At 42.8% G+C, this 25350-nt stretch overlaps 1 protein-coding gene across 1 annotated transcript in view; it reads left to right on the forward strand.

Annotated features, from left to right (window-relative positions):
* Positions 1-25350, forward strand: part of TOP3A (DNA topoisomerase III alpha) — a 132978-nt gene that overhangs the window by 95274 nt on the left and 12354 nt on the right. Inside the window, exons 16-17 of the mRNA XM_053695117.1 lie at positions 2293-2458; positions 2592-2735. Coding sequence (XP_053551092.1) covers positions 2293-2458; positions 2592-2735 — 310 coding nt within the window. The remainder of the gene's footprint in view (positions 1-2292; positions 2459-2591; positions 2736-25350) is intronic.

Genomic DNA, 25350 nt, shown 5'->3' on the forward strand with positions numbered 1-25350 from the left:
CTTTAAAATGTTGGTTACTTTAATTCTGCTCAAATGCTAAGAACAAACAAGAGATACTTAACAGACTTGATGTTGTCAGAGCTCTCAAAGATTAGGAAATCAAGATGTCCAGTTTTCTTTTTGGTCTTCATTTTGAGGCCAAAAAACCTTCTGAAATTCCTTTACCTAATTGGAGTTGTTCTACAGTCCTTATCTGATGTCAGGAAGAAGATGGCTTCTTTGAAGATCCATGTTCATTTGACTATAATACGGTTGCAGCATTCTGGACCTTTGATCGTGAAGCTTCAGTGGAGTATGCTTCCTTGCATGCATTCACTAAATTCAGTATTTTAGAGTTTTAGCTTCAGCCTTGGCAGCATTTGATAGGAATGCCTTACAGACCCATGATTCTTCCTTCCAAGGCAGAGGTTTTCCTTCCTACCAATCTATTATAGGACACCGGTTCAGTAATGACCCATCTGTTTTGATATTTTTCTATAAGAGTATGAGAAAAAAACATATTCATAATTAGATCATTGTCCATTTCTAAACACTTGAAGGAGAAACCTACATACACACACTTTGCATTTCTGTATTGTCCGTATTCTTCTTAGAGCCCTTTCATGGTCAAACTCTTTTCTGCTTCCTTTCTCCAGATACATTCTTTCTTCATTCTGCAAGAGCTGTCTCAAGCAGGGTGGGCCGGGGTAAATTAAGGGGTCAGAACCACAATCTGATACCTCTGAGACAGGTTTTTTTTTTTTACATACTCCAGTGGTCAGGGGACATCTACCTGTCTGTTTTGATAAGTATTCTTGTAGTACTATGGATATTCAAATATCCTATAACCTCTGCACAAATCACTAGTCTGTCTTGTATTTTTAGTGCTTCTGTGGGTTGTAAAATGATAGGAAACTGATTGTAAGTAGACCTAGACATGGATACAAGTTAAACCCCACTAATAGCATTACAGTTGTATCGCTTGTATTGTATTCCCTGTGAGAAGCTGCTTTTAATAGATTATAATTTCTTTCTAATGACACGGTGAGTCCACGTATCATCATCATCATCAATTACTGTTAAGAATATCACTCCTGGCCAGCAGGAGGAGGCAAAGAGCACCACAGCAAAGCTGATGACTATCCCTTCCCACAAACCCATTCTATTTGACTGTGTTGCAAGGAAGAGGCTCTTTTTCTAAATTCTATAAATTGGATACTTTTGCCTTGGCTGAGGCTTCTTTTGGGAGAGAGGTTCTTCAAGCGGTGGTGCCTTCTGATTAGGTTACCTGTCTTGTCCCTCCCTTATCTGTGTCCTCTGGCTTGGGTATTGATTCCCAACAGTAATTGATGATGATCGTGGACTCACCTTGTCATTAGAAAGAAAACAAAATTTATGCTTACCTGATAAATGTATTTATTTCTTGACACAGTGAGTCCACGGCCCGCCCTGTAGTCACAGTTTCTTTTTATATAAACCTCAGGCACTCCTGCACCTTGTGTTATTTCCTTTCTCTCCTTTTCCTTGGTCGAATGACTGGGGTTTGTGGGATGGGAAGTGATACTTATCAGCTTTGCTGTGGTGCTCTTTGCCTCCTCCTGCTGGCCAGGAGTGATATTCCCAACAGTAATTGATGATGATCCGTGGACTCACCGTGTCAAGAAAGAAATACATTTATCAGGTAAGAATAAATTTCGTTTTTCTATCGGAAACAGCTGACTACCCACTGAAAACTCCATGTTTAGCTCACTTTCTTACTGAATTACGTGGTAATTGCTTTTGTGGAGTTTTATAGGTCTGTGGAGCCAATGAGTCTTAAAGGGACAGTATACACCGATTTTCATATAAATGCATGTAATAGACACTACTATAAAGCATAATATGCACAGATACTGATATAAAAATCCAGTATAAATCCTTTTTAAAACTTACTTAGAAGCTCCCGGTTAAGCACTGTTGATGAGGTTATGCTGGGACACCCACTGAAATAGGCTGGAAAGCAAAAAGAGCAGACCCCCCCTCCCCTGCATATGAAAAGACCCTTTTACACAAACAGGAGCCAGCAGGAGTATGTAGACATCAGTTTACATCTAAACCTTTGGGGCTTAATTAGGAGTCTGAAAATCAGCACAATGTTATTTAAAAATAAGCAAAACTATACATTTAAAAAAAAAAAAAAACTGTATGGGCTATATAAATGGATCATCTACAAAACATTCAAAGAAAAATCTAGTATACAATGTCCCTTCAATTAATCAATTACTTTCCCTGTATGCCCTTGCGGTCAGATAATTATTGTGTTGTGTTTTACAGGGTATGATTCCATGGGCTTCGAGATGTCCAAGCCAGATCTCCGTGCAGAGTTGGAAGCTGATCTGAAGCTAATCTGTGAAGGGAAGAAGGAAAAATTCACGGTTTTGAGGCATCAGATACAGAAATATAAACAGGTCTTTATTGAGGCTGTTAACAAAGCAAACAGGTGAGATCTCAGCCTCTCCATAAATGTGAACTACATTTTGGGTTTGAGTTGAGAGGATGTTTTGTGTTTTGCCGCTGATCTTCCTTCTGTAGCTCAGTCTCATAGATAAAATGTATTCCATGTTTCCCACTAGATTGGATGAAGCTCTGTCCCAATATTTTGGACAAGCCATTGAACCAGTCCCGCAGCAAGAAATCTTCGCCGAGACTCCTGTACCCGTACGAAAATGCCCTCAGTGCAACAGGGACATGGTGTTGAAAACCAAGAGAGATGGAGGGTCAGTAATGCTCTTTTATTGGTACAAAAGGGGATTTTAATCCTTGGAAAATTCATTAATCTAAAGACTTAATAAGTTCTCTAAAATGGCAAGGTTTTGCAGCCCTTGGTTACTGCATTCTATTTCAAAGTTGGTCACAATGGATTTGGCTTGGCAGTAACAAAAAGTTTTTTTTTGTTTTTTTTAGGTACAATAAAGTCTGTTAATATTAAAAAAATTATTCACAATTGTATTTCTCAGTTTCCGTCCCTAAAAGACATTACCAGTTTACGGTGCAGACCTTGGAGTACAGCGAGCAGCTAATTGGTGCTTAAGCACCTTGTACACACTTAGGGCCAGATTACAAATGGAGCGCTCTTTAATGCTCCCTCTCAAACGTTAACTGCGCTAGAAGTAGGCTCTTTGTGCACGTCAGGTTGCGCTCGTATTACAAGTTGAAAGTAAAAAGTTACTGCTTGTGCGCTAACCCGACTCACGTAAAATGCCAAACATAGAATATTGCGTGCGCGATAACTTATTCCCCCGTAGAAGTCAATGGAGCAAAAAAGTGTGGGTGAACCTAACACCCTTCTTGCATGCAAACCTGATCGCATGAAAATAATAAATATTTCTAAGTATATATGATGATATTTTGGATATATAAATATATATTTATAATATATACACACATATATGCATGTAACTGTTGGCGATCCACTCGTAATCTGGCCCTAATGGTTGTGTATGCACTAATAAGTAGATGCTTATCCTCCAAGATAATCACTGTTGCATATAAAAGGTACCAGTTTAAACGTTTAAAGGTATATAAAACAGTCTGTTTCATTGTTGTAATCAAAAAGCACTGTTATACTGTATATAAATCATAGCAAAAACAGAATTTATGCTTACCTGATAAATTACTTTCTCCAACGGTGTGTCCGGTCCACGGCGTCATCCTTACTTGTGGGAATATCTCCTCCCCAACAGGAAATGGCAAAGAGTCCCAGCAAAGCTGGCCACATAGTCCCTCCTAGGCTCCGCCCACCCCAGTGATTCGACCGACGGACAGGAGGAAAAATATAGGAGAAACCATATGGTACCGTGGTGACTGTAGTTAGAGAAAATAATTCATCAGACCTGATTAAAAAACCAGGGCGGGCCGTGGACCGGACACACCGTTGGAGAAAGTAATTTATCAGGTAAGCATAAATTCTGTTTTCTCCAACATTGGTGTGTCCGGTCCACGGCGTCATCCTTACTTGTGGGAACCAATACCAAAGCTTTAGGACACGGATGAAGGGAGGGAGCAAATCAGGTTACCTAAACGGAAGGCACCACGGCTTGCAAAACCTTTCTCCCAAAAATAGCCTCCGAAGAAGCAAAAGTATCAAATTTGTAAAATTTGGCAAAAGTGTGCAGTGAAGACCAAGTCGCTGCCTTACATATCTGATCAACAGAAGCCTCGTTCTTGAAAGCCCATGTGGAAGCCACAGCCCTAGTGGAGTGAGCTGTGATTCTTTCAGGAGGCTGCTGTCCGGCAGTCTCGTAAGCCAATCGGATGATGCTCTTAAGCCAAAAGGAAAGAGAGGTAGAAGTCGCTTTTTGACCTCTCCTTTTACCAGAATAGACGACAAACAGAGAAGATGTTTGTCTGAAATCTTTTGTAGCTTCTAAATAGAATTTTAGAGCACGGACTACGTCCAAATTGTGTAACAAACGTTCCTTCTTTGAAACTGGATTCGGACACAAAGAAGGTACAACTATCTCCTGGTTAATATTTTTGTTAGAAACAACCTTTGGAAGAAAACCAGGCTTAGTACGCAAAACCACCTTATCTGCATGGAACACCAGATAGGGCGGAGAACACTGCAGAGCAGATAACTCTGAAACTCTTCTAGCAGAAGAAATATCAACCAAAATCAAAACTTTCCAAGATAACAACTTAATATCTATGGAATGTAGAGGTTCAAACGGAACCCCTTGAAGAACTGAAAGAACTAGATTTTAAACTCCAGGGAGGAGTCAAAGGTCTGTAAACAGGCTTGATCCTAACCAGAGCTTGAACAAAAGCTTGAACATCTGGCACAGCTGCCAGTCGTTTGTGTAGTAAGACAGATAAAGCAGAAATCTGTCCCTTTAGAGAACTCGCAGATAATCCTTTATCCAAACCTTCTTGCAGAAAGGAAAGAATCTTAGGAATTTTTATCTTATTCCATGGGAATCCCTTGGATTCACACCAGTAGATATATCTTTTCCATATTTTATGGTAAATCTTTCTAGTTACCGGTTTTCTGGCTTGAACCAGAGTATCTATCACAGAATCTGAAAACCCACGCTTTGATAGAATCAAGCGTTCAATCTCCAAGCCGTCAGCTGGAGGGAGACCAGATTTTAATGTTCGAATGGACCCTGAACAAGAAGGTCCTGTCTCAAAGGTAGCTTCCATGGTGGAACCGATGACATATTCACCAGGTCTGCATACCAAGTCCTGCGTGGCCACGCAGGAGCTATCAAGATCACAGAGGCCCTCTCCTGTTTGATCCTGGCTACCAGCCTGGGAATGAGAGGAAACGGTGGAAACACATAAGCTAGGTTGAAGGTCCAAGGCGCTACTAATGCATCCACTAGAGTCGCCTTGGGATCCCTGGATCTGGACCCGTAGCAAGGAACCTTGAAGTTCTGACGAGACGCCATCAGATCCATGTCTGGAATGCCCCATAATTGAGTCAACTGGGCAAAGATCTCCGGGTGGAGTTCCCACTCCCCCGGATGGAATGTCTGACGACTCAGATAATCCGCTTCCCAGTTTTCCACACCTGGGATGTGGATCGCAGATAGGTGGCAGGAGTGATTCTCCGCCCATTGTATTATTTTGGTCACTTCTTTCATCGCCAGGGAACTCCTTGTTCCCCCCTGATGATTGATATACGCAACAGTCGTCATGTTGTCTGATTGGAATCTTATGAATCTGGCCTTTGCAAGCTGAGGCCAAGCCCTGAGAGCATTGAATATCGCTCTTAATTCCAGAATGTTTATCGGGAGAAGAGACTCTTCCCGAGACCATAGTCCCTGAGCTTTCAGGGATTCCCAGACCGCACCCCAGCCCACTAGACTGGCGTCGGTCGTGACGATGACCCACTCTGGTCTGCGGAAGCTCATTCCCTGGAATAGGTGGTCCAGGGTTAGCCACCAACGGAGTGAATCTCTGGTCTTCTGATCTACTTGAATCACTGGAGACAAGTCTGTATAGTCCCCATTCCACTGTTTCAGCATGCACAGTTGTAATGGTCTTAGATGAATTTGCGCAAAAGGAACTATGTCCATTGCTGCAACCATCAACCCTACTACTTCCATGCACTGAGCTATGGAAGGACGTGGAACAGAATGAAGAACTTGACAAGCGCTTAGAAGTTTTGACTTTCTGACATCTGTCAGAAAAATTCTCATTTCTAAGGAATCTATTATTGTTCCCAAGAAGGGAACTCTTGTTGACGGGGACAGAGAACTTTTTTCTATGTTCACCTTCCATCCGTGAGATCTGAGAAAGGCCAGAACGATGTCTGTATGAGCCTTTGCTTTTGAAAGGGACGACGCTTGTATTAGAATGTCGTCCAAGTATGGTACTACTGCAATGCCCCTCGGTCTTAGAACCGCTAGAAGGGACCCGAGTACCTTTGTGAAAATCCTTGGAGCAGTGGCTAATCCGAATGGGAGGGCCACAAACTGGTAATGTTTGTCCAGAAAGGCGAACCTTAGGAACTGATGATGTTCTTTGTGGATAGGAATATGTAGGTACGCATCCTTTAGATCCACGGTAGTCATAAATTGACCTTCCTGAATGGTGGGTAGAATCGTTCGAATGGTTTCCATTTTGAACGATGGTACCCTGAGAAATTTGTTTAGGATCTTTAAATCCAGAATTGGTCTGAAAGTTCCCTCTTTTTTGGGAACTACGAACAGATTTGAGTAAAATCCCATTCCTTGTTCCGTCATTGGAACTGGGTGTATCACTCCCAACTTTAACAGGTCTTCTACACAATGTAAGAACGCCTGTCTCTTTATTTGGTTTGAGGATAAGTGAGACATGTGGAACCTTCCCCTTGGGGGTAGTTCCTTGAATTCCAGAAGATAACCCTGAGAAACTATTTCTAGTGCCCAGGGATCATGAACATCTCTTGCCCAAGCCTGAGCAAAGAGAGAGAGTCTGCCCCCCACTAGATCCGGTCCCGGATCGGGGGCTACTCCTTCATGCTGTTTTGTTAGCAGCGGCAGGCTTCTTGGCCTGCTTACCCTTGTTCCAGCCTTGCATCGGTTTCCAGGCTGGTTTGGTCTGTGAGGCATTACCCTCTTGCTTAGAGGATGCAGAATTAGAGGTCGGTCCGTTCCTGAAATTACGAAAGGAACGAAAATTAGACTTATTCTTGGCTTTGAAAGGCCTATCTTGTGGGAGGGCGTGGCCCTTTCCCCCAGTGATGTCTGAAATAATCTCTTTCAATTCTGGCCCAAAGAGAGTTTTACCCTTGAAGGGGATGTTAAGCAATTTTGTCTTGGATGATACATCCGCTGACCAAGACTTTAGCCAAAGCGCTCTGCGCGCCACAATTGCAAACCCTGAATTTTTCGCTGCTAATCTAGCTAATTGCAAAGCGGCATCTAAAATAAAAGAGTTAGCTAACTTAAGTGCGTGAACTCTGTCCATAACCTCCTCATATGGAGTCTCTCTACTGAGCGACTTTTCTAGTTCCTCGAACCAGAACCACGCTGCTGTAGTGACAGGAACAATGCACGAAATGGGTTGTAGAAGGTAACCTTGCTGTACAAAAATCTTTTTAAGCAAACCCTCCAATTTTTTATCCATAGGATCTTTGAAAGCACAATTATCCTCGATAGGAATAGTAGTGCGCTTGTTTAGAGTAGAAACTGCCCCCTCGACCTTAGGGACTGTCTGCCATAAGTCCTTTCTGGGGTCGACCATAGGAAATAATTTCTTAAATATAGGAGGGGGAACAAAAGGTATGCCGGGCTTCTCCCACTCCTTATTCACTATGTCCGCCACCCGCTTGGGTATAGGAAAAGCGTTGGGGTGCACCGGAACCTCTAGGAACCTGTCCATCTTGCATAATTTTTCTGGAATGACCAAGTTGTCACAATCATCCAGAGTAGATAACACCTCCTTAAGCAGTGCGCGGAGATGTTCAGGTTCAGCCTGTTGAGAAATTTTTCCTGAATCTGAAATTTCCCCATCTGACAAAACCTCCCTCATGGCCCCTTCAGATTGGTGTGAGGGTATGACAGAACTATTATCATCAGCGCCCTCTTGCTCTTCAGTGTTTAAAACAGAGCAATCGCGCTTTCTCTGATATGCAGGCATTTTGGATCAAATATTTGCTATTGAGTTCTCCATTACAGCCGTCAATTGTTGCATGGTAATAAGCATTGGCGCGCTAGAAGTACTAGGGGCCTCCTGCGTGGGCAAAACTGGTATAGACACAGAAGGAGATGATGTAGAACCATGTCTACTCCCTTCATCTGATGAATCATCTTTGGACGCTATGGCACAATTATCACACAATTTTGAAGGGGGAGACACATTGACTTTCATACATATAGAACATAGCTTATCTGAAGGCCCAGACATGTTAAACAGGCTTAAACGTGTCAATAAAGCACAAAAAAACGTTTTAAAACAAAACCGTTACTGTCTCTTTAAATTTTAAACAGAGCACACTTTATTACTGAATATGTGAAAAAATATGAAGGAATTGTTCAAAAATTACCAAAATTTCACCACAGTGTCTTAAAGCATTAAAAGTATTGCACACCAATTTTTAGAGCTTTAACCCTTAAAATAACGAAACCGGAGCCAGTTACAGATTTAACCCCTATACAGTCCCAGATACAGCCTTTGCTGTGACTTTACCAAGCCCAGAGGGGAATACGATACCAAATGACGCCTTCTTGGAACTTTTCCAACTCCTTTCAGGTCCTCACACATGCATCTGCATGTCTGGCTCTCAAAAACAACTGCGCAGTAATGGCGCGAAAATGAGGCTCAGCCTACAACTGGGAAGGCCCTTCCTGACTGAAAAAGGTGTCTAACATAGTGCCTGACATTAAAAAACGTTCCCCAAGTTTATAAGTGTGAAATATCAGCATAAACATATATAAAATGTCCAAATAAAGCAATCGATTTTGCCCATAAAAGTGTCTACCAGTTTTATAGCTCATATTAAGCCCTTTATTCTGTTTGAGACTAAGAAAATGGCTTACCGGTCCCCATGAGGGGAAATGACAGCCTTCCAGCATTACACAGTCTTGTTAGAAATATGGCTAGTCATACCTTAAGCAGAAAAGTCTGCTAACTGTTTCCCCCAACTGAAGTTACTTCATCTCAACAGTCCTATGTGGAAACAGCAATCGATTTTAGTTACTGTCTGCTAAAATCATCTCCCTCTCACAAACAGAAATCTTCATCTTTTTCTGTTTCAGAGTAAATAGTACATACCAGCACTATTTTAAAATAACAAACTCTTGATAGTAGAATAAAAAACTACAACTAAACACCACATACTCTTAACCATCTCCGTGGAGATGTTGCCTGTGCAACGGCAAAGAGAATGACTGGGGTGGGCGGAGCCTAGGAGAGACTATGTGGCCAGCTTTGCTGGGACTCTTTGCCATTTCCTGTTGGGGAGGAGATATTCCCACAAGTAAGGATGACGCCGTGGACCGGACACACCAATGTTGGAGAAATGTATTTTCTTTCCTAAGACATGGAGAGTCCACAACTTCATTCCAATTACTAGTGGGATATTTAACTCCTGGCCAGCAGGAAGAGCCAAACAGCACCCCAGTAAAGCTGTTAAGTGTAACTTCCCTTACCCATAATCCCCAGTCATTCTCTTTGCCTCTGTCAATGGAGGAGTGCAAAGTCGGTGTCTGAAGATATCTAATCCTTTTATGGGTACTTTTCCCTGCAAGCAAGGATTGTGGTCTAGCTGAGTCCATATCATTCTCTTTGAGTAGTGGTGGCTTTTAGCAGTTAAAAGGTGGCGACGTATTCTTTGCTTTACTTTTAACACTTGCTACCCCTTAGCAGAAAGCCATGGTTGGTTACTCTGATCTTTCTTTTACTACAGGTTCCTGAAAGGCAGTGGAGTACCGGTCACACCTTAGTAGCTGTCATTTTCCCTGCAGCTGGATCCACAGGTAAGTGCTTTTGTCTTCTAGTTACTGAAGGACAGCACTTTTGAGATTATCTCTTTAAGAGATTTAAAGAGATAATCTTTGATATCCTTTTAAGACTAAGGATACATTTGGGCAACTTTACTGACTCTAGGGGAGCTAGTGAGCTAGTGGCCTCTTATTCAGTCCTTTTTTGAGGCACTGTAGGGTAAGACTTTGAGAGACTTAAGGGAGCGTTTTATTACCAACGTTTCCCTTAATACTTGGCAAGGTGTCCTTTATATTTTGGAAGAAACGATGTGTGCTTATTTTTTATTTAATTATGTGCAAGTGTGACATTCGTGCATACGATATGCGACCATTTTCTTTAACTTCATGCTCTTTATAAATGGCGCAGTTAATTTTTAGCCGGTCACGTGACTTCCGGTTTATCCTGTATACAAAGCGAGTTTTCTGCTAGTCTCTGCTGGAGATGCTGCTCAGTTTTCTGTATCCTATTACTAGTGGGATACTCATAACGGTAGGAGACTCAGACAGGCGCTTAGCTTCTTGTCTGAGGTGGGGTGTTAAAGTTTACATTAAGTTTAGTTCTAAACCTATCGTTTTGCTCATTTTTAAATATTTTATTTTATTTGCATTCTCCTTAATTTGTTTTTAGTGTTAATTTCCATAGCTATGGACTCAGAACAGGATCAACCCATGTCTATAGACAAATGTTTACTATATTTAGAGAACCAAATTGTTTTGCCTATGCAATTTTGTTCTTCATGTTTAGCTAAGACTTTAAAATTTAAGGACAAATTACTCCCTTCTGAGCCAAGTGTCTCTCAGAATACTGCTGTGCGTGATATGCCTCCGCTTTCTCCTCAAACGTCCCAAGATTTAATGGTTTCTCACTCTGTGCCTTCTGTTTCTCAACAACCCCCTGGGGGTATTTCTTTACCTAGGGATTTTGCAGCTCAAATTAATTCTGCAGTTTCAGCGACTTTGTCTGCTTTCCCTTCTGCGGTTAAGCATAAGAGGAAATCTAAACGTTTGCTAGTAAAGCTTCTGACCCCTCTAGGTCTGCTTTAGCCATTTCTCAATTGTCTTATGTGGAAAATACTTCAGTAGCTTCTGAAGGTGAAATCTCAGACTCTGACACATTATCCGCAAAATCTTCAGAATCTGAAGAGGTTAATTTTAGATTTAAGCTTGAACACCTCCGGTTACTACTGAAGGAGGTTCTAGCTACTTTAGACGACTCTGAACCTTCGGTTTCTGTCAACCCCACAAAGTCTTCTAAACTGGATAGAGTTTATGATTCTCCATCTTCTGAGGAGGTTTTTCCTGTTCCAAGGAAGATATCTGAAATTATAGCTCAGGAATGGGATAAGCCAGGGGTTCCCTTTTCCCCTTCCCCTGTTTTTTAAAAAGATGTTTCCTGTTGCCAATTCTATTCGTGATTCATGGCGCACTATGCCTAAAGTAGAAGGAGCTATTTCTACTCTTGTTAAGAGAACTACCATTCCTATAGCGCATAGTTGCTCTTTTAAGGATCCAATGGATAAAAAGTTAGAGGCTTACTTAAAAAAGATGTACATCCATCAAGTATTACAGTGGCAACCTGCAGCAAGTATTGCCACAGTTGCAGGAGCAGCATCTTATTAATGCAATGCGTTGTCCGATCTTATTTTAAAGGAAACTACGGCAGAGGAGAGCCAAGATAGGATCAAAACCCTTAAACTGGCCAATACATTTATCTGTGATGCAAACATGCAGATAATTAGATTGGGAGCTAAAATGTCTAGCTTCACTGTACTAGCCCTCAGAGCTCTCTGGTTAAAATCTTGGTCGGCTGATGTTTCTTCAAAGTCCAAGCTCTTGGCTTTACCTTATAAGGGTAAGACTCTGTTTGGACTGAAATGGATCTTTCCTTCCTCAGGACAAGAAGAATAGACTTAGGGGTCGGCAGTCTTCTAATTTTCGTTCCATTCGCAACTTTAAGGGACAGAAGTCTTCCTCTTCCAAACCTGACCAATTCAGGTCCAGTCAGCCCTCGAATAAGGGAAAACAAAACAAGAAGCCTTCCCCTGACTCTAAATCTGCATGAAGGGTCTGCCCCCGTCCGAGTTTGGATCAGGTGGGGACAGGCTTAGATACGCGATGTCCCAGATCCATGAGCTGTGGACATAGTATCCCAGGGTTACAGGATAGGATTCAAGTCTTTCCCTCCATGGCGCAGATTTCTCCTGTCGTCAAGATTATCCTCAAACCAGGTAAAGAAGGAGGCCTTCATAATTTGCGTAAAGGACCTATCCTCCCTGGGTGGTGTTGTACCACAGTTTCAGGAACAATGTCTAGGATTCCCAAAAAGGAAGAAACTTTTCGTCCCATCCTAGATCTCAAGTGTCTCAACAAATTCCTCCGGATTCTGTCCTTCCAGATGGAAACTATTCGTTCCATTCTTCCATTGGACCAGGAGGGTCAGTTCATGACGACTATAGACCTGAAGGACGCGTACCTACATGTTCCTATTCACAGGGATCATCACCAGTTTCTCAGATTTGCTTTTCTGGACAAGCATTTCCAGTTTGTTACTCTTCCTTTTTGGTCTGGCTACGACTTCCAGAATATTCACAAAGGTTCTGGGAGTGCTTTTGGCAGTAGTCAGATCCCAGGGAATTGCTGTGGTGCCTTATCTAGATGACATTTTGGTTCAGGCGTCATCTTTTCAACTAGCACAATCTCATACAGAGATGTTGTTGTCTTTTCTACTTTTGGGTGGAAGGTGAATCTGGAAAAGCGTTCTCTAGTTCCATCTACAACTGTGTGTTTCGTAGGGACAATAATAGATTCCCTGTCCATGAGGATTTTCCTGACAGAGATAAGAAAATCCAAGCTTCTTGCTTCCTGCCTTTCTCTCCAGGCTTCCTTTTCGTCCATCAGTGGCTCAATGCATGGAGGTGATTGGTCTGATGGTGGCTTCCATGGACATCGTTCCCTTTGCAGAGGATAAATATGGACCCCCCTGACAAGAGAATCTCTCTTGTGGTGGATGTCACTGGATCATCTCTCTCTGGGCACTTGCTTCCTGAGACCTTCCTGGGTTAATTGTGACAAAGGACGCCAGCCTGTCAGGCTGGGGAGCTGTTTGGGGTTCTCTGAAGGCTCAGGGCCTGTGGTCTCAGGAAGAGTTTATCAGATTCCAGTTGGACAACATCACCTCAGTGGCTTACATCAGCCATCAGGGAGGAACTCTGAGTTCCTTGGCCATGAAGGAGGTGACTCACATTCTGCAGTGGGCGGAAGCTCACGATTGTCTTCTGCCATCCACATTACAGGAGTGGACAATTTGGAGGCGGATTTTCTGAGCAGACAGACTTCATCCCGGGGAGTGGGCTCTCCATCCGGAAGTGTTCTCTCAGATAACCCTCAGTTGGGGGGTTCCAGAGTTGGATCTGATGGCGTCCCGCCAAAATGCCAAGGTTCCAAAGTACGGTTCAAGGTCAAGAGATCCTCAGGCCGTTCTGATAAATGCTCTAGCGGTTTCTTGGATGTTCTCTCTCTCTCTCTCTCTCTCTTACCTGTTTTCTCCATTTGCTCTCCTTCCACGAGTCATTGCTCGTATCAAACAGGAGAGAGCATTGGTAATCCTAATAGCTCCTGCATGGCCTCGCAGGATCTGATTTGCGGATCTGGTACGGATGTCATCTCTACCTCCCTGGAGGTTACCTCTGAGGAAGGACCTTCTAATTCAGGGTCCTTTCCTCCATCTAAGCCTAGATTCTCTGAAGCTGACTGCTTGGAGATTGAACGCCTAGTTGTGTCAAGAACTTGTTGCCTAAGGAGGTAGTGAATTCTAATACCATAGATGAATTTAAAAATGGCGTAGATTCATTTCTAGCTAAAAACAGAATTCCGGGAAATGAGTTGTGTTAAATGGGAGAAGTGTAAGTTCAATTGGCAGCTTTTTGTTATTGTAAGTCAGATAGGATCTGTATTGGTTGAACTTGACTGACTTTGGTCTTCTTTCTTCCTCATCTATATGTTACTCTAACAGCCCAGATATTAAAGTGCCATAAAACATGTTGAGATCTCTGCATATCCTAAAACGGCTAATTAAGTAAAAATAGTTTGCATAAAAAATTGTTTAAAAATTGCTTGCAAGTATTTTAATATCAATTTAAAAAATAAGCAAAAATACTTACATTACCATTCTGTCTGGAGCAGTCTGCTCCACCCCCATTATCAGTGTTTAATACAGGCATTGTATTTCAACTTAGTTCACAGCTTCTAGGCGTGCTCCAGCAGATAATCATTGTGCACTTTTGTATTCTACCAAAGCAACAATATATATAGATATAGCCCCAGAAGGAAATGTGCGGGGGGAGTTAGAGCTTTACAATTCGGAAACTTAAATGAAAGGGTTAATGGCAAGGCACTGTAGTATAAATTTGAAGGTAAAGTAATTAAAGTACGTATTACATTTTGTCTCTATTCCAACTTGTTTTATGTCTCTTTAAAAGGACATAATGATCAACAGTTAAATGTTCATTTAAAATTTCGATAGAAGCATTGTTGCAATACATTTGTATTCACAAAAATGCTTCTAGTAGAAGCCGTCATTGGTTTATTATTAAGTTGTATTGCTAGTAAATTGTGTTGCTAGAGATTAAACGGACAGTATAGTCAAAATTCTCATGATTCAGATAAGGCATGCAGTTTTTTTTAATTTTTCCAATTTACGTTTATCATCAAATTAGTTTTTTTTTCTCTTTGTATTCTTTGTTGAAAGCTAAACCTAGGTAGGCTCATATGCTAATTTCTTTTTAATGACACGATGAGTCCACGGATCAACTTAATTACTATTGAGATATTCACCTCCTGGTCATCAGGAGGCGGCAAAGAGCACCACAGCAAAGCTGTTAAATATCACTTCCCTTCCCTCCCAACCCAGTCATTCTCTTTGCCTACATTTGTGCTAGGAAGTGGTAAAGTTAGGTGTTAAAAAAGATTCTTCAATCAAGAGTTTATTATTTTAAAAGTGGTGCAAGCTTGTGCTGCTTTGTCCTAGTGTGCAGCCGTAGTCTATATCGGTCTCTTCAGTAGAGCAGTGGTGACTTTAGAGCAATGGGAACTTGTGGGACATAATTCTCACTGCGCCTCCCATGTTTTATGCTGCCATAACTCCTAAAGCCTGAGGGACTTTACTCAGTCTTTTATTTCTCCACCAGTCGAGGTGAGGGAGAGGACCTCTCAAGCCTGTGAGCTGCCTTGCTGTCAGGCAGAAGATGAGGTAAGTGCTGCTTTATTATTTCTGGGGCGACAGGAAATATTCTCTTAGAAAAAAGTAAGCACGTTATTCAAACCTATTAGACAACATAAAGGGCACGTGTAGGAAGTGGCACTTTATTTTTGGTGGGACACTGTAAACTCTCCTAGGCTGGAGAGGACTTTTGACAGCCTGGCTCTGGTGGTTAGAATCTTCCGGCGGTTTAACTTAACAAGATGCCGATTGGGAGATTATTTCTTTATGGCAACACCCACGATGGGCGGATCATACTGAGTTGCACGCCACTTTCATTGCGCCTCAGTCTGGGACACATTTAGAATAAGACAGACGGAGTTCATCAGGGTTTACCTAGAAACGCATGGTCCGTGTTAAGCATGCGTTTCTAGAATTGAACGACGACTGTATTCTCTTCTGCTGAGTTCCGGATCGTCTCCTGCATCATAAGAAGGGAAGATTAGCTCCAGGTTTAGAGAGGAAGGTAGGCACCTCAGCAAAGTTTCTGAGGTGTAGAGGTGTCTATATTGTTTTCAACTTGTGTACTTACTAATTAGACAGGCTTTAGGATTTTTATTTGTTAAACCATTGTGAACCAGTATGGACCAAGGGGCCTTGCAATATGTCACTTGCTCCTTGTGTTTTGATGCCAATGTGGAACCACCAATCCCTTTCTGTTCCTCACGTATTGAGAGGACTTTAAATTATATGGGGGGGGGGGGATTTCTGAGCCAACTTTTTCTAAAGCGGATGTTGTCCAGGAGTCTAATGACGAGGTTCAATATATGCCGCAGCTTGCTCCCCAAATTTTACTGCCCTCACATGCAGTGCCCTGCGCTTCCTCTCAAACTCCCGCTGGAGTTACTTTAAGGGATATTGCTTTTCTCATGTCTTCTACAATTTCAGATGCGTTGTCTGCTTTTCCAATGTTGCAGGGAAAGCGTAAGAGGAAAATCAGACATTCAGTAAGCGAGGTTTCTGACGCAGTTGTTGCTATTTCGGAGGACCGCTCCCAGAAGCCTGAAGAGGAGGATACCGTAGTAGCATCTGAAGGTGAAATTTCAGATTTGGACAGTATAATTCCTCTTGCTGATACTGAAGTGGTATCTTTCAGGTTTAAGCTAGAACACCTCCGTCTGTTACTTAAGGAGGTTTTAGCTACATTGGACGACAGCGACTCCACGGTAGTTGTTGTTCCTAAGAAGTCCAGTAAGCTGAACAAATATTTCGAGGTTCCTCCCTCGACAGACTTCTTTCCGGTCCCAGACAGAGCTTCTGAGATCATTGCTAAGGAGTGGGAGAGACCGGGTATACCTTTTTCTCCATCTCCTATATTTAAAAAAATGTTTCCCATAGCTGACTCTGTTAAGGAGGCTTGGCAAACAGTGTCCAAGGTGGAAGGAGCTGTTTCCACCTTAGCTAAGAGAACTACTATTCCCATAGAGGATAGTTGTGCCTTCAAAGATCCTATGGACAAGAAATTAGAGGGGTTACTCAAAAAGATGTATGTACACCAGGGCTTACAATGGCAGCCAGCTGTGTGCATTGCTACCGTCACTAGTGCGGCGGCATATTGGTCAGATGTGTTGTCTGATGCTATCAGGTCAGAAACTTCTCTGGATGAAATCCAGGATAGGATAAAAGCTCTTAAACTAGCTCATTCCTTTATTACGAATGCTTCCCTTTTAAGTAATGAAACTTGGAGCAAAGATTTCAGGTTTCTTTATTCTAGCCCGCAGAGACTTATGGTTAAAACCTTGGTCTGTGGATGTGTCCTCTAAGTCTAAGCTTTTAGCAATTCCTTACAAGGGAAAGACCTTGTTTGGACCTAGCTTGACAGAAATTATCTCTGATATCACAGGAGGTAAAGGTCATCTTCTCCCTCAGGATAAGAGAAACAAACAAAAAGGACGACAGTTATTTTCGTTCCTTTCGAAATTTCAAGGAAAATTCTTCCTCTTCCGCCTCCAAGCAGGAACAGTCTAAACCTTCATGGAGACCCAATCAGTATTGGAATAAGGGAAAACAATCCAAGAAACCTGCTATTGAATCAGACAGGATGAAGGGCCTGCCCCCGATCCGGGACCGGATCTTGTAGGGGCAGACTTTCTTTCTTCGCTCGGGCTTGGGTTCGAGATGTTCAGGATCCCTGGGCAATAGACATAGTGTCCCAGGAATACAAACTAGAGTTCAAAAGTTTTTCTCCCAGAGGCAGGTTTCTGCTTTCAAGATTATCTGCAGACCAGACAAAAAGAGAGGCGTTCTTACACTGTGTAGGAGACCTCTCCGACCTGGGAGTGATTGTTCCTGTTCCGATACAGGAACAGGGTCTGGGATTTTATTCCAATCTGTTCCTGGTTCCCAAAAAAGAGGGAACCTTCAGGCCAATTTTAGATCTCAAGAGTCTAAACAAATTTCTCAGAGTACTGTACTTCAAGATGGAAACTATTCATTCCATTCTCACCTTGATCCAAGAGGGTCAGCGCTCTCAGCATTGCAGTACGAGTCCCCTTACCTTATTTTTCATTCAGATAAGGTAGTTTCTTTTACAAGATACGACAAGTCCACAGATTTCATCCTTACTTATGGGATATCGCCTCCTGGTCAGCAGGAGGAGGCAAAGAGCACCACAGCAGAGCTGTATATATAGCTGTATATATATCCTCCCACTCCAGTCATTCTCTTTGCCTGTGTTAGTGATAGGAAGAGGTAAAGTGAGGTGTGAGTTTAGATTCTTCAATCAAGAGTTTATTATTTTTAAATGGTACCAGTGTGTGCTATTTTACTCAGGGCTAGAGCTACAGGCTTTTCAGCAATGGGGACTGGAGAGATTTTAATTATTTCTGCGAATCCCATACTGTTTGCTGCCCTGCTGATGGTCTTAGCAGATATTATCTAAGACCCTGTTTGTTCCCACAGATCTGCTGGAGGTGATGAAAAGAACATCTCCATTGTGTGGGACAAGTTCATACTGCGCTCAGCATTAAGGTATGTACAGTCGTTTTGCTTCTGGGGAGACTGAGTAACTCAGAACAGACTGGCATTTATTCCCTATACCGAGAAGGGGTTATCAGTTGGCATTAAATTGTGTGCATGGGGCTACCCTTTTTATTCAGTGAGCTGAAGTTCAACTGTACTATCAGTCGGCTCTAATGAGTAATTAGTCCGGATTGTGTGACCGGATACACATAGAGGGCTTGACGCTAGGAGATCGTGGGAGCTCTGACCCAAGTGTCCTAACCTTAACTGTTGCTAAGCTAATGGCAGGACAGGGTTGTGTTTTTTTTTCTTTGAAGGGGCACATTGGTGGTCACGGTACACTTTCTATAAGTTTGTGTGGGACAGGTATTTTGTTACCGACATGTTGATTTCCCATGCAGTCTCTACTTTTCCGGAGTTGGTTCCCACCCACGATGGGCGGGGCTTAGCGTTTCGCACGCTTAGCCGCGCAGTTGATATCCGGATACTGACTATTACGGCAGCATGTCTAGAGGCTCCGGTGTGGCCTAAGTCAGCTTGTGTCTGTGATACTCACAAGCGGTCTTAGGCGCGCCGTTCACGGAGTACTATTGAGTGATTCGTGGGGACAGATAGGCGCCGCAGCAGAGCTGTGGCGAGGTGCATGTGCTAAATTTTTTCCCTAAGGCGTTTTGCATTGTTAGAGTGTACATTTATAAGGGAGATCTATTGAAAGCCCTATAGTGCTTCCCTGTTATTGCATTGTTTATTGCGGAGCAGTAAAAAATATACAGTTTTAATTTTTAAAGACACAGTACACTCGTTTTTCAGCAAATTTTCTCAAAGTTCTTGCTTTTTATTTTTTAGTTACAGTACCACGACCAATATTGCTATTGCTTGTTTTTTGTCATGGCTGACCTTCAGGAAAGTACATGTTCTATGTGTTTTAAATGCCAATGTGGAACCCCCTATTCCTTTTTGTCCCTCATGTACTGAGAGGGCTTTACAGTTTAAAGAACACATTTTATTTAATGCAAGTATATCTAAGGATGTTTCTCAGACTGATGAGACTCAGGGTATGCCGCAACTTTCTCCCCAAGCGACACAACCTTTAACACCCGCTCAGGCGACGCCGTGTTCTTCAACTGCGTCCACTTCATTCACCCTGCAGGATATGGCTGCAGTTATGTCATCCACTCTTTCAGAAGTTTTATCTAAGTTGCCAGCTTTATAAGGCAAATGCAGTTGGACAGAGGCTCATGTGGTCCCTGCGACTTCTGATGCTTTGATGGCAATCTCCGATGTACCTTCCCAGGGCTCTGAATTGGGGGGTAGGGAGGCCCTGTCTGAGGGGGAACTGTCTGACTCAGGAAGTGCATTGCCTCCGTCAGATTCGGACGTCATGGCTTGAACACCTCCGCCTTTTGCTACGAGAGGTTTTGGTGACTCTGGACGACTGTGACTCTATTGTGGTCCCACCAGAGAAATTGAGTAAGATGGACAGATACTTAGAGGTTCCTTCTTATTAAGATGTTTTTCCGGTTCCTAAGAGAATTTCCGAAACTATTGCAAGGGAATGGGAAAGACAGGGTATCCCGTTCTCCCCTTCCCCTATTTTTAAGAAAATGTACCCTATAGCTGACGCCGTTCGGGATTCTTGGCAGACGGTCTTTAAGGTGGAGGGAGCTATCTCTACCCTGGCTAAGCGTACGACTATCCCCATTGAGGACAGTTTTGCTTTCAAAGACCCCATGGATAAGAAGTTGGAGGGTCTTCTCAAAAAACTCTATGTTCATCAAGGGTTCTTATTGCAACCGGCGGCCTGCATTGTAACAGTCACGGATGGAAAATCTAGGAGAAAATAGATAGAGGGCGCCACATGGTGCAGATCAAATAAGATAAGAACAAAGCAACAGTATGATCAAAGGAATCCTACTCACAAGTTGTGGCGCACATAAGAGTGCAGTAATCGCAGTCCGGAACCACACGTCGTCCGGTAGACCACAATGGATAGATTTCACCGATGGAGGTCCTCGTCTCACCAGGGAGAGTCCAGGGATACCCAAGATAATATCGTAGGTGTGGATCAGTGCACCAGAGATCCAACAGAGAGTCCGACAAGGTGCTTAGGAAGGTGCCAAATGGATATATCAGGCCAAAGCTCAAAAAATAAAAGTAGTCGGCAGCAGGTAGAGAATTAAAAATGTTTAAAAATGTAATAACAATAAAACAGCAACGCGTTTCTCAGTGTAACACACTGTTTCATCAGGCTACACTGAGAAACGCGTTGCTGTTTTTATTGTTATTACATTTTTAAACATTTTTAATTCTCTACCTGCTGCCGACTACACTTTTTCTTTTTTGAGCTTTGGCCTGATATATCCATTTGGCACCTTCCTAAGCACCTTGTCGGACTCTCTGTTGGATCTCTGGTGCACTGATCCACACCTACGATATTATCTTGGGTATCCCTGGACTCTCCCTGGTGAGACGAGGACCTCCATCGGTGAAATCTATCCATTGTGGTCTACCGGACGACGTGTGGTTCCGGTCTGCGATTACTGCACTCTTATGTGCGCCACAACTTGTGAGTAGGATTCCTTTGATCATACTGTTGCTTTGTTCTTATCTTATCTGATCTGCACCATGTGGCGCCCTCTATCTATTTTCTCCTAGATTTTCCATCTGTGTTCCTGGCATAACACTCTGGAGGAGCAGCCTACCTTTTCTTGAAATATTGTCTACTATATATATCCTTTGGGTATTAATAATTGGACTTTGCTGGACTTGACAAATTAACCATTTATACTGGACTAATATAGTTCCTATATATCCATATAACCATCATCCTCTGGTCCTTTTTTAACTTTGGAATTGTCCTTTTTAATTTTGTACCTATCTTTTAGGATTTAGGATTTCTATATTGATTACCAAGTATTGTTGCTTTATCTATCTTTGTACAGTACTTTACCATTCACAGCATCTATGGTAATATTTGTCTAAATTGTATTATATTGAAGATTTTTTTATATTGTGTCATATCTGCCCTAGGCGCCTCTTAGTAGTACTCTGGTGACGATGGTGTCACTAGACGTACTAATTATTGTAACAGTCACGACTGCGGCTGCTTTTTGGTTTGGCGCTCTAGAAGAGTCTCTTAGGACTGAGACTTCTTTGGAGGAAATACAGGATAGAATTAAAGCCCTTAAGCTGGCTAATTCTTTTATTACGGATGCTTCCTTTCAGATCACCAAATTGGCGGCTAAGAGTTCGGGATTCTCCATCTTAGCACGAAGAGCCTTATGGTTAAAATCTTGGTCTGCGGAGGTGTCCTCTAAATCCAAGCTTTTGGCTATTCCTTTTAAGGGAAAGACCCTATTTGGGCTTACTTGAAAGAAATCATTTCTGACATTACGGGAGGTAAGGGTCACCTCCTCCCTCATGATAAAACATCTAAGCAAAGGGGACGACAGAGTAATTTTCGTTCCTTTCGAAATTTCAAGGGAGTCCCCTCTTCCGCTAAACAGGAAGGGAATTTTTCACAAGCCAAGTCCACCTGGAGACCCAACCAGGCTTGGAACAAGGGTAAACAACCCAAGAAGCCTGCTGCTGCTACCAAGACAGCATGAAGGGACGGCCCCCGATCCGGGACCGGATCTAGTAGGGGGCAGACTTTCTCTCTTTGTCCAGGCTTGGATAAGAGACGTTCAGGATCCCTGGACACTAGAAATCGTGTCTCAAGGGTATCAGTTAGAGTTCAAAGATTCCTTCCCCAGAGGAAGGTTTCTTCTTTCACGATTGTCTGTTGACCAGATAAAAAGAGAGGCGTTCTTACGTTGTGTAAGAGACCTTTCCTCCATGGGAGTAATTTCCCCGTTCCAATACAGGAATAGGGGCAGGGGTTTTACTCAAATCTCTTTGTTGTTCCCAAAAAAGGGGGAACGTTCCGACCCATTTTAGATCTCAAAAGTCTAAAGTTTCTCAGAGTTGCATCCTTCTAGATGGAGACTATTCGGACAATTCTTCCATTGATCCAGGAGGGTCAATATATGACTACCGTGGATTTAAAGGATGCATATCTTCATATTCCTATCCACAGAGATCATCACAAGTTCCTGAGGTTTGCCTTTCTGGACAAACATTTTCAGTTTGTGGCCCTTCCATTCGGTCTGGCCACGGCACCCAGAATTTTCACAAAGGTTCTGGGGTCTCTGCTGGCGGTTCTCAGGCCGCGGGGCATTGCAGTGGCGCCTTATCTGGACGATATTCTGATCCAGACATCGTCTTATCAGCTGACAAAGTCTCATACTGACATTGTTCTGTCCTTTATAAGGACTCACGGGTGGAAGGTGAATCTAGAAAAGAGTTGACTAGTTCCACAGACAAGGGTTCCTTTCATGGGAACGCTAATAGACTCTCTATCCATGAAAATCTTTTTGACGGAAGTCAGAAAGTTAAAGATTCTGAATACATGCCGATCCCTTCAGTCCAATCCTCAGCCGTCAGTGGCTCAGTGCATGGAGGCAATTGGATTGATGGTAGCAGCAATGGACATCATTCTGTTTGCTCGTTTTCATCTCAGACCTCTACAACTGAGCATGCTCAGACAATGGAATGGAGATTATGCAAAATTTGTCTCCTCAAATAGATCTGGAGCAGGAGACAAAGGACTCTCTTCTTTGGTGGTTGTCGCCAGATCATCTGTCCCAAGGGACGTGCTTCCACAGACCCTCATGTGTGATAGTGACAACGAACGCCAGCCTGATAGGATGGGGTGCAGTCTGGAACTCCCTGAAGGCTCAGGGTGTGTTGACTCGGTCGGAGTCTCTACTTCCGATCAATATTCTGGAGTTGAGAGCAATATTCAATGCGCTTCAGGCTTGGCCTCAGTTGGCTTCGGCCAAATTCATCAAATTCCAGTTGGACAACATCACAACTGTGGCTTACATCAATCATCAGGGAGGAACAAGGAGTTCCCTAGCGATGACAGAAGTATCCAAGATAATTCAGTGGGCGGAAGCTCACTCTTGTTATCTGTTAGCAATCTACAGCCCAGGAGTGGACAACTGGGAGGCAGATTTTTTGAGCAGACAGACGTTTCATCCGGGGGAACGTGAACTCCATCCAGAGGTCTTTGCCAACCTGATTCTCAGATGGGGCAGGCCGGAGCTGGATCTTATGGCATCTCGTCAGAATGCCAAGCTTCCGAGACACAGATCCAGGTCCAGGGATCCTCAGGCCGAACTGATAGATGCCTTGGCAGTGCCTTGGTCGTTCAACCTAGCTTATGTGTTCCCTCTGTTTGCTCTCCTTCCCCGGGTGATTGCTTGAGTCAAACAGGAGAAGGCTTTGGTGATCCTCATCGCTCCTGCGTGTCCTTGCAGGACTTGGTATGCCGATCTGGTGGACATGTCATCTCTCCCACCGTGGAAGCTTCCATTGAGGCAAGATCTTCTCATTCAGGGACCCTTCCATCATCCAAATCTAATTTCTCTGCAGCTGACTGCTTGGAGATTGAACGCTTGATTTTATCTAAGCGAGGGTTCTCTGATTCGGTCACTGATACCTTGATTCAGGCACGCAAGCCTGTTACTAGAAAGATTTACCAAAAGATATGGCGTAAATATCTTTATTGGTGCGAATCCAAGAGCTACTCATGGAGTAAGGTTAGGATTCCCAGGATTTTATCTTTTCTCCAAGAAGGACTGGAGAAAGGGTTGTCAGCAAGTTCCTTAAAGGGACAGGTTTCTGCTTTGTCTATTTTGTTACATAAGCGTCTGGCAGATGTTCCAGATGTTCAATCTTTTTGTCAGGCTCTGACTAGAATCAGGCCTGTGTTTAGACCAATTGCTCCTCCTTGGAGTTTGAATTTAGTTCTTAATGTTCTTCAAGGGGTTCCGTTTGAACCTATGCATTCCATAGATATTAAGTTGTTATCTTGGAAAGTTTTTTATTTTTGGTTGCTATTTTTTCTGCTCACAGAGTTTCTGAGCTTTCGCCATTACAATGTGATTCTCCTTATCTTATTTTTCATTCCGATAAGGTAGTGTTGCGTACCAAACCTGGTTTTCTTCTTAAGGTTGTTTCCAACAAAAATATTTATCAGGAAATTGTTGTTCCCTCATTGTGTCCTAATCCTTCTTCTAAGAAGGAGCGTCTGTTACATAATTTGGACGTAGTCCGTGCCCTGAAGTTTTACTTACAGGCGACTAAGGAATTTCATTTATCATCTTCATTATTTGTTGTTTTTTCTGGGAAACGTAGGGGTCAGAAAGCTACGGCTACCTCTTTCTTTTTGGCTGAAGAGTATCATCCGTTTTGCATATGAGACTGCTGGACAGCAGCCTCCTGAACGAATTACGGCTCATTCCACTAGGGCTGTGGCTTCCTCATGGGCATTTAAAAATGATGCTTCTGTTGAACAAATTTGCAAGGCTGCAACTTGGTCGTCTCTTCACACTTTTTCCAAATTTTACAAATTTGATACTTTTGCCTCGTCCGAGGCTGTTTTTGGGAGAAAGGTTCTTCAAGCAGTGGTGCCTTCCGTTTAGGTTCCTGTCTTGTCCCTCCCTTTCATCCGTGTCCTATAGCATTGGTATTGTATCCCATAAGTAATGATGAAATCCGTGGACTCGTCGTATCTTGTAAAAGAAAAGGAAATTTATGCTTACCTGCTAAATGTATTTCTTTCAAGATACGACGAGTCTACGGCCCACCCTGTTTAAGACAGGGCTTTATTTTTGTTAAACTTCAGTCACCTCTGCACCTTGGCTTTTCCTTTCGCTTCCTAACTTTGGTTGAATGACTGGAGTGGGAGGGAAGGGGAGGAGCTATATTTAAATCTCTGCTGTGGTGCTCTTTGCCTCCTCCTGCTGACCAGGAGGCAATATCCCATAAGTAAGGATGAAATCTGTGGACTCGTCGTTTCGTAAAAGAAACAAATTTATCAGGTAAGCATAAATTTCCTTTTTGCGTACTAAATTAGGATTTCTTCCTGAAGTAGTTTCTGATCGGAACGTTAATCAGGAGATTGTTGTTCCTTCCTTGTGTCCTAATCCTACCTCTCAGAAGGAACAGCTTCTGCACAATTTGGACGTGGATAGTGTTTTAAAGTTTTACCTGCAGGCGACTAAGGATTTTCGTCAGTCTTCTGCTTTGTTTGTGGTTTTCTCATGAAAACGTAAGGGACAGAAAGCTACGGCTACTTCTCTTTCTTTTTGCCTG

Source organism: Bombina bombina, chromosome 11, assembly GCF_027579735.1.
Source record: "Bombina bombina isolate aBomBom1 chromosome 11, aBomBom1.pri, whole genome shotgun sequence".
In the NCBI taxonomy this organism is placed as follows: Eukaryota; Metazoa; Chordata; class Amphibia; order Anura; family Bombinatoridae; genus Bombina; species Bombina bombina.